The 14,725-nt window shown below is 34.6% G+C and overlaps 2 protein-coding genes across 6 annotated transcripts; one reads left to right on the plus strand and one right to left on the minus strand.

Annotated features, from left to right (window-relative positions):
• Positions 1-50: 50 nt before the first annotated feature.
• Positions 51-8,174, minus strand: LOC138939076 (ras GTPase-activating-like protein IQGAP1). The gene is made up of 19 exons (XM_070306593.1): positions 8,066-8,174; positions 7,589-7,682; positions 7,266-7,500; positions 7,000-7,144; positions 6,696-6,853; positions 6,495-6,629; positions 6,310-6,394; positions 6,130-6,221; positions 5,878-6,043; positions 5,635-5,798; positions 5,115-5,249; positions 4,876-5,032; positions 4,535-4,780; positions 4,279-4,442; positions 4,050-4,193; positions 3,603-3,971; positions 3,336-3,500; positions 3,158-3,271; positions 51-3,076 (listed from the first exon to the last, which is right to left on the minus strand). Exons 1-19 carry the CDS (start codon positions 8,103-8,105, stop codon positions 902-904), a joined length of 4,983 nt encoding a protein of 1,660 aa, XP_070162694.1. The 5' UTR covers positions 8,106-8,174; the 3' UTR covers positions 51-901.
• Positions 8,175-9,620: 1,446 nt separating this feature from the next.
• Dock (SH2/SH3 adaptor protein dock) lies at positions 9,621-14,694 on the plus strand. 5 transcript variants are annotated; one of them, XM_070306015.1, is made up of 5 exons: positions 9,622-10,369; positions 10,453-10,727; positions 11,603-11,905; positions 12,547-13,484; positions 13,868-14,693. In XM_070306015.1, exons 3-5 carry the CDS (start codon positions 11,887-11,889, stop codon positions 14,087-14,089), a joined length of 1,179 nt encoding a protein of 392 aa, XP_070162116.1. In that variant the 5' UTR covers positions 9,622-10,369; positions 10,453-10,727; positions 11,603-11,886; the 3' UTR covers positions 14,090-14,693. The 5 variants fall into 5 exon arrangements, with proteins under 5 accessions (XP_070162121.1, XP_070162116.1, XP_070162118.1 ...); XM_070306017.1 differs by having other exon boundaries at positions 9,622-10,727; XM_070306016.1 differs by lacking the exon at positions 10,453-10,727 and having other exon boundaries at positions 9,622-10,039.
• Positions 14,695-14,725: the final 31 nt, after the last annotated feature.

The raw sequence follows: 14,725 nt of genomic DNA on the forward strand, positions 1-14,725 counted from the left end.
GATTTTTAATCGGATCTAGGTTCATATAGAAGAACATGTAATATGGCTTAAAATATAAGGCATAAAACGCACATTTATTAAAATTGATAACTTATTCTTTCTCTATCGCCAAAACCTAAAACCATACAGTACAGAATATAGCAATATTGCGATATTGCGGCAATATTGCTGCAATGTTCTGCGCTGTATGGATTACAATATTGATCTAGAATTTCTTAACTTAGAATAATAGTTTCTTATATCTACATTGCAGAGTCGCATACAGATTCACAATCAGGAATTAAATAAGTTTACTCAGATTCTCTGTACATGATGTTGAGCGACCATTGTCATGCTTCCATCGCACTGATATTTCGATAACTGTATTCGTGAATATTCGATATATTGATACTTTGAATATTCACGTATATAATACAATTATCTACAAAACGCATGCTATGTCATAGACTAGATAGATTGCTGTTAAAAAGATTGACACACATTATATAGAAATTATATTTGTGAAATTATCCTATAAAATTACTGCATTACCAACGCTCATAAACTACTTAATTATTAGAAAAACATCACTTACAGTCATAATTTACAGTTGTGCTTGTAGAATCGCTAAGAGAAAATAATTTGAGTTACCTTATTTTGGTGGAAAAGTAAAACTCATCATAAACTTCCATATCTCACATATTATATGTAATTTTGCATATTAAAATGTATTGACGACCACGAAAATAATTTCGAAATATAAAAGAATGCTTTTAATATTCACGAATAATTATTTGTTATGATGATAAAATACTGTCCCTGCATTCTGAACATGTGCTGGCAATTAATTGCACATTTAATATGCGTATTCTTCTGTATTCTGATGTTACAAAAGAATGTGCCGACGATTAAAATAATTCCTTCAATTCTTTTTGCCGTAAAATTTCCGATTAAGTAGATACAAGAGTAGATTCACGTTGACTTTCGCTCTACCGAACATGTCCATATAAGAGCGACCTTCGTACTGCAGCTCGAGCAATTCCTGTATACTAATGTCGAGTTTTTCCAGTTCGACGCCCATGAATTTGCAACGCACAGAGAAAACGCCATTGCGCTCCGTCGGGCTTATTTCAAATATCACGTTTTTCATCTCCGTTGGGCTTAGTGTCTGATCGACCTCCATCAACACACCTTTCTCTTGCAGCTTCCAGGCAGAGTACTTGATTGTCATTTTAGATCGCAGTTTGGACAAGGTATGAGTATCCTTTTGCATCGCTTGATACGCGCGAAGCGAACTCTTCCCTCTGTGCAGATTCTGAAGGCAACCTCTTATGTACTCATTATAGAATTCGACTTGTTCCTGATAATATCTTGTTTTCTCGTCTAATCGCAACTTAGTGGCGCGCAGCGTCTGCAATTCTTTGTCTCTCGCGATACGATACTTGTTCTTGTTGCAAATATCCCTCGCTATCGCGGTCACGATCGTTTGATAACCATCCGCACGAGTCACCCATCCTTCTAGCTCGAGTTTATTGAGATACTCGCGCAATTGCAACTTGCAGTCATTTATAGACGAGTTCTCGCGAATTGTCGCCGACACGGATGAATAATCAAACAACTTCGCGCACATTGGAGAAGTGATCTCCAGGGATTCTATCAGAGTCGGTTTTTTCAAGAATGAAATAACCGAGACAAGCAATTCTTTTGCTTTCACGAAGAGATTGTTCAGATTCGTGTCGTCGTTTCGCGGCACTTGAAATTTGTTTGTCAGTACTAAACATACCTCTTGCTTGCTATATCGCGCCAAATTCATCTCGTACACCGCATTGGATATTCCTAATAACGATGCCACAGTTGGCACCGGTCCTAGATCATCCAACAAATCGTGTAAAGGATCGGATGGGTCCGGCGCTATCACGTCTTCATATCTCAACATTAACGCATGTATTTCGCATATTTCTTGCAAAGATACACATATCTCTGGACTTTGTATGAGCGTGGCCTCCGTATATTCATGAATGTCGAAGTGCTCTTCAAGGTCCTCCACTTGACAACAATATCGAAAGAAGTCTTTGAACTTTTCATGGCAGGCAATTATAAAGGGATTCAAACATTCCAAATGCGGTGCCTCCTCGCCAAAACCCTTCTTCGAAGTGGAGAATTGCAACACTTTGGCTATACTGGCTAAATTCTTCCTTTGGCAAGAAGACAAAGATCTGTCGACTGGTAATGTAACGATGTCGAAGGTATCCGGTGCTACAATTGCGGCGTTGATGAAATGATAATAAATCAAATTACCAACAGCCTTCAGGATATCCTTTTCGGGAGCAAGCGGAAACTTCTCTGTCAGCGAGCTATAGAGGACTTTCGACACATATAACATCCCGTAAGGAATCAGATCGCGGGATCTCGTTATCCTATTGAGAAACTCAAGAGAGATCTTCTTCAACTGATTTATCGCTCTCGTAAGCGATTCCTGGACTGATATGTGTTTCAGCGCCTGTTCCTGAGACACCGTATGAGGCATATCCAGAGACTTACCAGACTCCATTTCCAGCTGATTTCGCCAGAGCTTGTATATATCTACCGGATTCGTCTCCATGCACAGATCCTTTTCCTCCAAAACCTTCTCAATCAACGAACCGACGATTTGCTTCAATGATGCCTGACCATTAAACTGTTTCGCGTAATTGACCACCATTTCGCGAACTAGTGGCTTGCCAGTCAATACATCGGAGGGCTGATGACAATTGCAGTTGATTTCCTCCTTCAATGCATAACCAAAGAGTTTCAACAATAAATAGTCTTCTCTTGTGTTCGATCCGAAATTGAATAATGTCCAGATGATGTTTTTCAGGAACAACTTGTTAGATTTGTTACTAGGCGGTAAGTATAACAGTTTGGACAGATATTGCGGATTCGTTTGCAATGCATAGAACAGGTGTTGATAGCCCTCCAACATTTTACGACCTTCCTTCGTTAACGATTTGAGACCCTTGTGCGGTATTGCGGCGGGATCGCATGAAATGCTTTGATTCTTGTTCGCATTTTGTTCCTTTGCGAGAGTATCCAAGCTCTTGCCGTGCGCTACTACGTCCTACATAAATATATACAAGATGTTTCAGTTAAAATTTTGATTGCATAATTGACTAATAATAAGCTTTGGAAGGAAATGTACCTGTAATGCTATTCTGTTCTGTATCAATAATCCTATTTTAATATACATGTTATTCAACTGCTCCGACAAATTCTGATTGTGCCTTATACATTGAACGACCTCGTGCTTTAATTTCTAAAACAAATGAGAGCAAATTTGATATTGATACAATATGTGTAAATAATACGAAAATCAATACTTGTAATTCTAGATCCTTGTCGTAATCCTCCGCGCTAAAACCTAATACTGTCGAAAAATGCCTGACCACAGGGAATGATTGTTTCTCCGAGCGCAATAACGCATGAAAGGCTTTTCTCGATGCTCGACCACGCCATAAAGCTTGTATCTTTATTATCTTGTCTTCCTATAATTTAGAAACATTTTATGAATATAAGTTGTAATTTAATGATAAGAAATGCAATTGTTAAAATACTTAATCAAAAGTTAACTTCAAAAAAAAGTTTACCTGTTTCTTATATCGATTTAATTTATCATTCTTGTTATTTTTTTTAACATTTAATAACTTATTCTGATGTAATTTATCATTTTTATTTATTTTTGTATTCAACAATTTATTGTGATGTAATAATGCATTTAATTGCCGCTCTCTTTCTTTCAGGAATTTATGATATCGTTTACGTTGTCTGATGCCTCTCCACCATGCTTGTATCATGACAATACTCCTTACATTATCATTGATATAAGCATATCTATCAGCAATCTTTTTACGTAATAAATATCCCCTAATCCAACTTTGAAATCTAATAAATAATTTTTCATCGTACATTATATAATTTTTCTGACGTTTCTCTATTATAATAGATTTAATTGTTTCCTACAAGTATAAAAGAGAGAATTGTTAGCAATGTGTATCTTTAATTAAGCATAAAAGTCAGAAAGAACACATACATACGTTTATATCATTTAAAGTGAGATAATAAGTTTTCTTAATATCTGCAGGACATTCCCATGCATAACTTTTGCTTTTTAAATCGATATAAACTTCATTTCTCTCATTGGTCGTATACAAAATATATGGGCAGCTATATATTTCATGCTGCAATCAAAGTGTATTAAATAATGATTATATAATTTTATATCCAAGATGTATTTTTTTTATAAATAGAAAAAATATTTTTCACCTTCCGCTCTTGTAATTGCCGCAATGCTAAAAAACATCTCTTTTGACATTCTTTAGAAAGCTCTTTAAAATTTTCAATCATATCAAAGCTTTTACAGCATTTAAGAGCTTCTGTTATATTATTATCTTGTACATAGATGTTGATATTGTATAAAAATTCAATCACTATAAATAACGAAATAGATTAAGATAATTTTTATCTATTATGTAATAAGTTTTAGTTTAATAATCAACAAATGCGATCAATTCCGACGTACTGTTTTCGATTTTTTCAATTTCTGATGTAACTGTTTTTGCTACAGTTTTAATATCATCCAACCATAGCTCAGATCCATCAGAATCTTTTTCAATTAAACGCTTCTTAAACATCTTTAAATAAAGCAAAGCATTGTGCAAAACCTTGGGTATATTATATTTGTCAGTTATCATTTCTAAGGCTCTCATCATGGTCTCATGATCGTTCGTCGCTATAGCTTGATTTATCTGCTGTAAAATCTTTATAACTGTTTAAAGAAAATTATATAATATTAATTCTCAATAATATTTGATATATAAAAATGTAGTCACATGTATCATTAGTGCGATATTCGTGTTCTACCTTCGAAATCTTCGTCGTACTCTGCATTTACTGTATAGATGCATTGTTGAATGTCGCTATAAGTCAATAAAGAACATTCTTGGGACGTTTTTAATTTCACCTGTCGAAATGTCGCTAGTGTCTGAGCATACTTTACTTTATTTAATTCATCCAATCCCTATAATGATTATAGCACTATGTTAAAACAGCTTGTTTCTATATGTCAGTGAAAATAATTATAGATTCTTGTGTATACTTACAGATAAATATACATCAGGATTTGACAGCTTTTCATACACGAAATCTGGATTTTCCGTATCCACTGCTTTGGTAATAGCAGCTATAACGGATAATAGACATACACTAGTCACTATGTCATTATAAGTCAGATCAGTCTGTCAGAAACAAAATAGTTGCTGTTAATGGAAAAGTTGATCGCAATAACAGTAAATAAAAAAAGAAAAATAATATTTAAATGTATTGTCAAATTTTGGAAAAAAATGTTTCAATTTTCCAATTTCTAGAATTTACAGAAAATTAGAATTGAAGCATTTTTAAATACAAATTAAAAATAAATTTGTTTATTACATGAGTTTCTTAATATTCCCTATTCATTGAATCATGGAAAAAAATTAACTATTTAATTTTTAAGTGGATTCAAAAAATTTAACGAAAAAAAAATGGAACGTTTTCATATAAACTAAATATTTGACATTGCATAAGATTTTTACTCTTTTATTTCTAAGAAACAGAAAGATTATATAATATATATAAACTTACTTGAGATTCTGTACGATCATCTTTCATCTCCTGGTAATACAATGGAACTGCATACTCATCAATACAATGAGAGACTTCCAAATATGGACTTTTCAAAATCTCATAAAATTTCTCTTTATCTGCAGATTCTAAAGCCATGTTCAGCAGCTTTATAGTTTCCTCTCCTATAATATAAATCGGCGTTCTATTTCATAGCCATTTAAAAATAAAGCATTTATAGAAATTTTGTAAAATAATATTAACGTTTGTAGCGTCGTTGGGCATTCTCGTTTCCTTTGTCAATGGCATTCTGAAATGTGTCTGTCCAGTACTGAATGCTTTCAGATGCATATGTATCATTCCACGGTTCTTCATTCAATATCAGCATAAGTTGTTCTTTGTAATCTTCAACATTCTCAGAAACTATATTCTGTAAAATAATATTTATAATATTAATTAAAACTCTTTTTTTAATATGCAAATAGTTTATATTCAAAAAAATATATCTTCCTATACCTTGAAGGGTAATACTGATATCCCTAAAGCAGTTATTAATTCAGCATTGTCACACAATACAGATGAAACAATAACTTTCAGGGCACAGGAAGCTGAAATATATTTTGGCACAATAACAAATTAAATCAGATACAATTTGGCAATAATTATCAAAATTTATATCTCATAATATTTATTCACCATTCATATAATTAATGTGTCCTTGTATTTCTGCTTGTGTTAATAGCTCATCATATACATCTGCTACATAACTATCATTGAGAGACTGAATAACATTGTATTAATAGAAAGATTAATGAAAGATTGATAAAATTATTAAGGTCAATATAAACATATACACTTATGCAAATAATATAATCACATACTCTATTAAGTGACGCCTCTGTTTTTGCAATTTTAGCAGCCAGTAATGCTTTGGTATATTCCTTGATATAAGCAGGTTTAATGTTATTTAATTGCGCCTCTTTACTTTGAAGTGAATATAGAATTTTATCGTTATCCTGAAAATACACAGATTAATTGGTAACATGCAAAATTACTTTATAGTTAAAATAAAAAAAGTGTACATTATCTATCAGAGCTTGATTAATTGCAATCACAGCAGCATGAAGAGCAGCTGTGTCTGTAGCAATACTGTTTGTCAATAAACCACCTATTTTTTGGAAAGGGGGCAATTGAATACCATATTTTTGCAATTCTTTACTAACTGCATCTATCTCTTCATCTAAAACAAGCATATAACAATTGTTACAAAAATTAGATAAGAATATAGCTATAATTATCTTTCATACATCCAAGTAAGATATTTTATTTATTTTGTTTTAATAACCTTGCATTTTCTAGATGATATTGCGAGAACAAAATACATACCAGAAAAATTTACTTTTCCATATAAATCTTGCATTGGTGGTGCTTTACCTAATTTAAATAAATGTGTGCTAAGGGCATGAAGGCAATATATCACTCGTGGCATATTCTTTTTGTCATATATATCTGTTGTTTCCGGTAAGAATGTCTATAAAAAGCAAATATATTGATAAATGTATCAATGTAATCAATGTGCACAAAGAGTCCATATTTGTACTATACTAATAAAACATTTTCTTTTTTTACGATTATTATATAAGCACACACACCAATGGTAACTGTGTAGATGCCAAGCATTTCAAAAAATAATTTATATTATCTGTGTGACGAAATTGCAATCCCACAGCTTTGTATCTGCGCTGTTCAGTGTCATAAATTTTATTCAACGGTAAAATATTAGGTGCCATAAAATGGCCGAGTTTAGCCAGATATACTCCGTTGCGAAGATTCTCCTCCAGCTCGGTTGTTGGAGGTAATAATTCTCTCAAACAAGCTTCCATCCATCTACAAATAATTTTCATGAATTTTAATCTTTTCTAACTTAAAAAAAATTATATCCAAAATATATATCTCTTTTATACTAATATATTACTTCTTCGCTCCTTCCAGGTAGCAGAGGTACTCATATGCCAATGTTTTTCTGCGTTGTTCATCCATTTTTTCTGCAGATTTCCCTACATCTTCCTCTAAAATGCATTTATGCAATCGTAGACATTTGTATTTAATCGAAATATACCATGCAAGATATATAGATATCGCACATTTAAACTGTCACTTTGTAATGTCAATGTCACAGTAATGTTTTTCTCAAAGCTTGTACAATACTTATCCGTTTTGCTATTTCCAAATAACCAGCACATAATTATACACGTATACACGTGCATAATTATAATTAATTATACAAAGTGTATAAATGCAAATTTATCAATTTTACTTATCATTTATATTTATATTTATTGACCCTCAAAACCAACGAATGTTTATAGAGAAGCCCGAGATTTATTCGTATATGAGACATATATTTATTATAAATTAACGAAGCGAGATTATAGATTATCGATCTTCTTACCTTTTCCATCTTCCGTCGAAACGTCATTCGCGTCGATCATTCTGAGAACGAACAACTGTCACACGCGAAAAGCCGGAGAGTCAACAGGTGAAAAACAAATCGAACAATACGTTATACTCTCTCGAATTCAAATTTGTCATTCCACGGCAGTACTGACGACAGTGCTGACAACGATGCGGAACGAACAGTCATGGTGTATATCGAATACCTAGATAGGAAACGAAACAAAAAATTGTGCAAATTAGAAACTTGTACATTGCTTCCTCATCGTTTTATTTCGCTCACAAAGGCTGCGGTCGGAACGACGCTAGAAATACTTCGAAGCGTTTGATCGACCAATCAGGGCAAAGAGAGTAAAGACTTCTTTATTCTAATTGGTTAATGCAATGCTTCGAAGCATTTCTAGTGTCTTCTCGACCGCAGCCATAGTTTAAGCTCCTTAAAGCAAGGTTTTTAAATTTTGGCTTCCTCATAAAGAAAGCTTTCACCGATCCTCACCAAATTCAATACCAACTATCCTTTAATCTATTAATGTAAACAAATTTAATTCGATATCAAAAAATTTGCAAAAGCTAGAGCGTGTACAGACATTTGTCAAAAAATTCAAAATTTTATAAAAAATGAACCCTTTCACCGATCCCCGCCAAATTCAATACCAACCATCCTTTAATAATATTCTATCTATGTAAACAAATGTAACTAGATATCAAAAAAATTGCAAAAATTAGAGCGTGTACAGACATTTGTCAAAAAATTCAAAATTTTATAAAAAATGAACCCTTTCACCGATCCCCGCCAAATTCAATACCAATCATCCTTTAATAATATTCTATCTATGTAAACAAATGTAACTCGATATCAAAAAAATTGCAAAAATTAGAGCGTGTACAGACATTTCTCAAAAAATTCAAAATTTTATAAAAAATGAACCCTTTCACCGATCCTCACCAAATTCAATACCAATCATCCTTTAATGATACTTTACTTATGTAGAAAAAATTTAACTCGATATCAAAAAATTTGAAAAAGTCAGACTGTATTTCTCAAAAAATTCAAAATTTTATAAAAAAAATGGATCCTTTCATCGATTCTCAAAAAATTCTCAAACTCAATACCAAACATTCTTTAATGATACTCTGTTCATTTTAAAAAATTTAGCTCGATATCTCAAAAATTGCGAAAGTTAGAGAGGTTGTACAATGTACATTCCATATACATACATACATATATACATACATACATACATACATACATTTTTAAAAAAATATGACTTTTTTGACGTTTCGGTATATTCTAAATACATTGATGTAGAAAAAAAAATTAAAAAGAAATTTTTTCCACAAAAACAAAGCTTCCTCTATGAAAAAGCAAAAAACGCGGCAGTGCGTCAAAATCGGAAGAGATAAGGACGTTCGGAAAGACTTTTCGTCGCGAGATGGCGCGGCGGTCGGTCCAGTCGGACGGAGGGCATGTGACGCCGACCGATCGAGGTACGCTACATACCCTCAGAGATACGCATATATATATATATATATACAGACACAACTTCGGCCTAAGGGTGGGTCTGTCCTTCGTGCGGGAGGGGTCGCGCGGCCGCGAATCAGCGCCGTGAACGTAGCTTCGGGTCCGCTCTCGCGCGAGCTGTAAGGGCGGCGATCGGTGATCCGCGTGCGATACACCACCCGATCGCTCGTGTGATCCCGGTGCGTCCTGGTGCACGTCTTATTTTCTCGCCGACGACGAGGACGATCGAAAACGGATGGAACGTGGCTCGCTCCTTTCCTGATTCCCCGCTTCTGTCAGTAATAGAGAAAGAGAGAGAGAGAACGACAGGGACATTCACACGAGCCCCCCCCGGTACGTAGGTACCGCTCCAGTCGTTCATGGCTGCGGCTCGGGGTGGGGGGAAACAAGCCCTGTAACGACGTAAGATCCCAAAAGCTTTATGCAGGAATATGTCAAGTTTAAAAATCGGTAAGTCCGGCCGGCGTTTATATATGTATACGTTTATCCGCTTCTTGCGCTTCTCGCACGATTCGTAGCGCGTAGGTTGTGTCACGTCGCTTGCCTGTTTCTCTTTCTCTCAAGAGAGGAAGAAAGAGAGAGAGAGAGAGAGAGAATGTGAGTGAGAAACAGACGAGCCTTTTAGAGCAGGGATCTCTCGCTCGTTTAGAGTCAATTGTGCCATGTCTATGATTAATTGCATTCAGCGATATCACCGTCTCTTTCCGAGAGAATCGCCGGCGCTTTTATAGCCGTGATTTAAACGGAGATGGTGAATTTAATATGCGCATATGCGACACGGTGAGTCTGATATTCGCACTGTGTAGCACCGATGATTTCATAGTTTTGATACACTCTGTCTATATCTCCCTGCTTTTCCTTAGATTATACGTTCCGTTTATACGGCAGGAAGGAGAAGACTCGAATCAGCCGGGATTTTATCGCCATCGGCTTCGATGCAACCGGCTTCGTATAATTTGAAGAATTGTCCCTCTCTCGATTAGCGGAATTGCTTTCTCCTCTCCCAATCGATCGTTTAGATCGTACATCTCCCCGTGGGACCTTCTCCCTCTTCTGGAACACTAAGCAATTTTCTCAATATACGAGATAGAAAAGAAGGAGGAGATTGGGGAATGTTCGCGTTATTGTGTTGACAAATGTATTTTTATTTAGCCCAAAATGCATTTGTATTCTAAATCTTAATAGACTCTCTCTCCGTAATAGAATTGAATTATTGATAAATTGATAAAGATCTTATAAAAGAAAGTTTTGTTGAATATATTTACAAATATATTAGTTGCATATTTTTCATGCTGGTATTGATTATATTTATTAGTCTGAGTTGAACATATGTGCGCATATATATAAATATATGTGTGTGTGTGTGTGTAGTTGTATATTTGTTATATTGCATGCGTATATAATATTAGGATACAGATCGTGTACTTTGTATATAACATATTATCTTTATGTTAACTTATTTAATTTATACAAGTAAAAGATAATCGCTAAGATATAGCTATTGATTTATGCATCGCTTATAATAGTTTCCAAGTTGATTTTTCAATGTTACTAATTATTAATTTAAGTTGCTAATATATAAGAGGTTAACCATTTTTGACATTAGAATACATATTTATCATGAACAGATGTTATTATCGATTCCAATTGTGAAGTATATTGCACATTTAGAGAGATAAAGATTGTTGAAAAGTAAACAGACACATATATAGGGTGAGTCACTTTATGTAACAATCCGCAATGATCTTTATTGTTTTTAGCCATAATGGAAATCTGCTTAATGCTCGTTATGCAACTTCAGACTTAAATATCTTTGAACACTGTTAGTAATATAAGCATAATCTCATAAAATTATTATTAATTTTTGAAAAATTATAAACATGCCAAATATAAAGTTAGATTGACTCACTCTATTAATGTGTATTTTAAGTATAATATAATAAAAGAAACGAAATTTTATCAAACTTATCTGATAATCTCATGCTAATGATCGTTATTTTATTTTTTCCAAAGTGTTGGTAATGCACTTGCTTGCGCTACCCTTGAGAACGATGGATTCTGACCAAAGAAATCAGCAGGTGCATCAGCACTGAACAATAATAAAAAAGCAAAAGTAAAATAATGCCTGCTGCACTCACGCCGTCGACTCTATACAAGCAGACTTAAGATTTATTGAAGTAGTACGTGAGTAGCAGCTACTCACGCCACACTCTCAGCTGTACATACAAATTTAAATACATATATATATATAATATATATCGTCGTATATATATATATATGTATTTATTTTTTCGCACATGGCAGCCATGAAGCATGGTACGTTTTATTTTTTGTATGCTTTGCTTTGTATGTAAATTTCTTTCAATTCGACATATCGATGAAGGTCATCAGGTCTATATAGGTCTGTCACCTTGATGATGTTTTGAGTTTCGTGTATATTTTGCAAATTGATAATTTCAGTTCTATGTATATTTTGCAAAGTTCTTGAAAAACATTAAGACTTTTATTTCCACGCAATCTCTGATACTTAATCTACAAGATTGGTTACTGTGTGAATAATTGGTTTTGTATCAACTGTAATATTTGTTACGTAAATTTATAAAGTACATGTACTGTTTCTATAAACAGATATAGTACTTGTTTGTGTGTGTGTATAGAGTGATGATTAAAAATAGTAAGTTTGATTTTATGATTCTGTTATCATATAATAATATATTAACCTGATGATCTTTTATTATAATTTCACTAAATTATACGATATGTATAAATTATTCTTAATATTTTCATAAATTGTATAAACAAAATAAGGCAGAGACGGAGTGATAATAATTTATATACATATATTGCTGAATGAGTTTGATAAATTGACTTTAAGAAGAGAAGAAATTAGTTTAAGATAATTTCTCTCTCATGTATTTCCTATTAATATGTGCTATAATAGTCATGATACATTTCAGGCAAGACGAGTCAAGACGACGTATGTTACGTTGTCGCCAAGTATGATTACGGGGCACAGGGCGCCCAGGAACTAGATTTACGTAAGAATGATCGCTATCTATTGCTGGACGATTCGAAACATTGGTGGCGAGTGCAAAGTGCGAGGGGACAAGCAGGATACGTGCCGAGCAACTATGTTAAGAAGGAGAAGCCTTCGTTGTTCGACAGTATTAAAAAGAAGGTTAAGAAGGGCTCCGGTTCCAAAACGCTGCCATCCAGTAACTCACCGTCCCGTGCGGTTGAGTCACCTATCATGGCGCGACGCCTGCCAGCCGATCCGAGCGAAGCGATCGGTACTGCGGTTGTCAAGTATAATTATCAGGCGCAGCAGGCAGACGAGCTGTCCCTTGTGAAGGGCACCAGAATCCTGATACTCGAGAAGAGCAACGATGGTTGGTGGCGAGGCCAAAGCGGCACCCAGGCCGGCTGGTTCCCGTCGAACTACACTCAGGAGGAGGGCGATGCCGACGACACGCTGCACACATACGCGATGGCCGAGAATGTGCTCGATATCGTGGTGGCCCTTTACTCGTTCTCATCCAACAACGATCAGGAGCTGTCGTTCGAGAAGGGTGACCGCCTCGAGATCCTCGATCGTCCGCCGGCGGATCCGGAATGGTATAAAGCGAGAAACAGCCAGGGACAGGTCGGATTGGTACCGCGCAATTATCTCCAGGAGCTTAGCGAATACTTGACGCAACCGTACCGCGAGCGCGGTATGACGAGCAGTGAGATCAGCCAAGGAGATTCCCTCGAACGAAGGCCGGACCCAGGTGATCGGCCGCATCTCGTTGGTAAACCCTGGTACTATGGTAGTATTACGCGTTCGCAATGCGACACGCTGCTCAATCAACACGGCCATGATGGAGATTTTCTAATCAGGGATAGCGAAACCAATGTGAGTATATAGCGGCTGCTATCGCGATTAAATCAAAACATTTCGCGTTTGGTCAACTTTAGAAAATTTTTGTGATGGATTATATTCCATTCGAAACTTTACATTCAATGATCTATTCTATGAATTAGCATTGTCTATTTCTATTTACCTTATTTTCACTTTTTTATATATAAATAATTAAGAATATCAAAGTATTGTATTTGTTCAAAGAAAAATTCAATGTTTTAAAATTTGCTAAAAATTTAGAAATTTAATGTTGTTCCAACTTATACCTATAAAGGGAATGTATGTAATACAAAAACATAAAATATATATAATACGAACATATGATGGTTTGCCATTATAAATGTTATTCATTGTAGCTAATTATTGTTAATTTTTAGATGGGTGACTATTCGGTATCCTTGAAAGCACCGGGACGTAATAAGCACTTTAGGGTACATGTGGAAGGAGCGCTATATTGCATTGGTCAAAGGAAATTCCACACACTAGATCAGCTTGTAGATCATTACCAGAGAGCGCCAATTTATACCAATAAACAGGGCGAAAAATTGTACTTGGTACGCCCATTACCAAAAGGCAATGCCAGTAGCAATGGTTGCTAGACGAATTCGTGCCATGAAGAAGAAGACAGTCCATGCGCTTTCAGATGTATCGCTAAGATACGCGACGCCTGCCTAGTAATATCAATATCATCATACACATCTCGTACATTTATACATAACAATTAATATAATTGGTCTACACTCGTATATATTAGTGTTTCTCGATTGTTTTTTCTCCATTTATACAGTAACATATATCTATATATATAATTTATTACTCTAAGTGAATCTTTTACACACACATTCTCCTCGGAGCTTCCAGACTACTCTAGCAAACGAACAAGGAAACATAAATATGGCAACTATGTGAAACTAATTGACAACACAACAAGGCTTATATCTTTATATTCATATGTAATTGTAATACGCGAACCGACCATGTTATTACAATTAATAATATATTACAACTGCATATAATATAGACTGCGCAAGTGTAATGATCAAGTAATAATTAATTATCATGCAATTATGAATGATTAAGTGGATCTCTACTCTAGAGCTATCGGTATTGAATTATAACAAAGACTAAGTGTTCATTTGTGATTTTGTATTTATTAGAAGTTTTTAAGTAAATAAACTGTATTTAAGTGTGCATAAGAAGAGAGAGAAAACGAATGTATATCCTTGATTTTACTT

Source organism: Polyergus mexicanus, unplaced genomic scaffold, assembly GCF_030449975.1.
Source record: "Polyergus mexicanus isolate NDT 795.1 unplaced genomic scaffold, iyPolMexi1.0 SCAF_13, whole genome shotgun sequence".
Taxonomy (NCBI): Eukaryota; Metazoa; Arthropoda; class Insecta; order Hymenoptera; family Formicidae; genus Polyergus; species Polyergus mexicanus.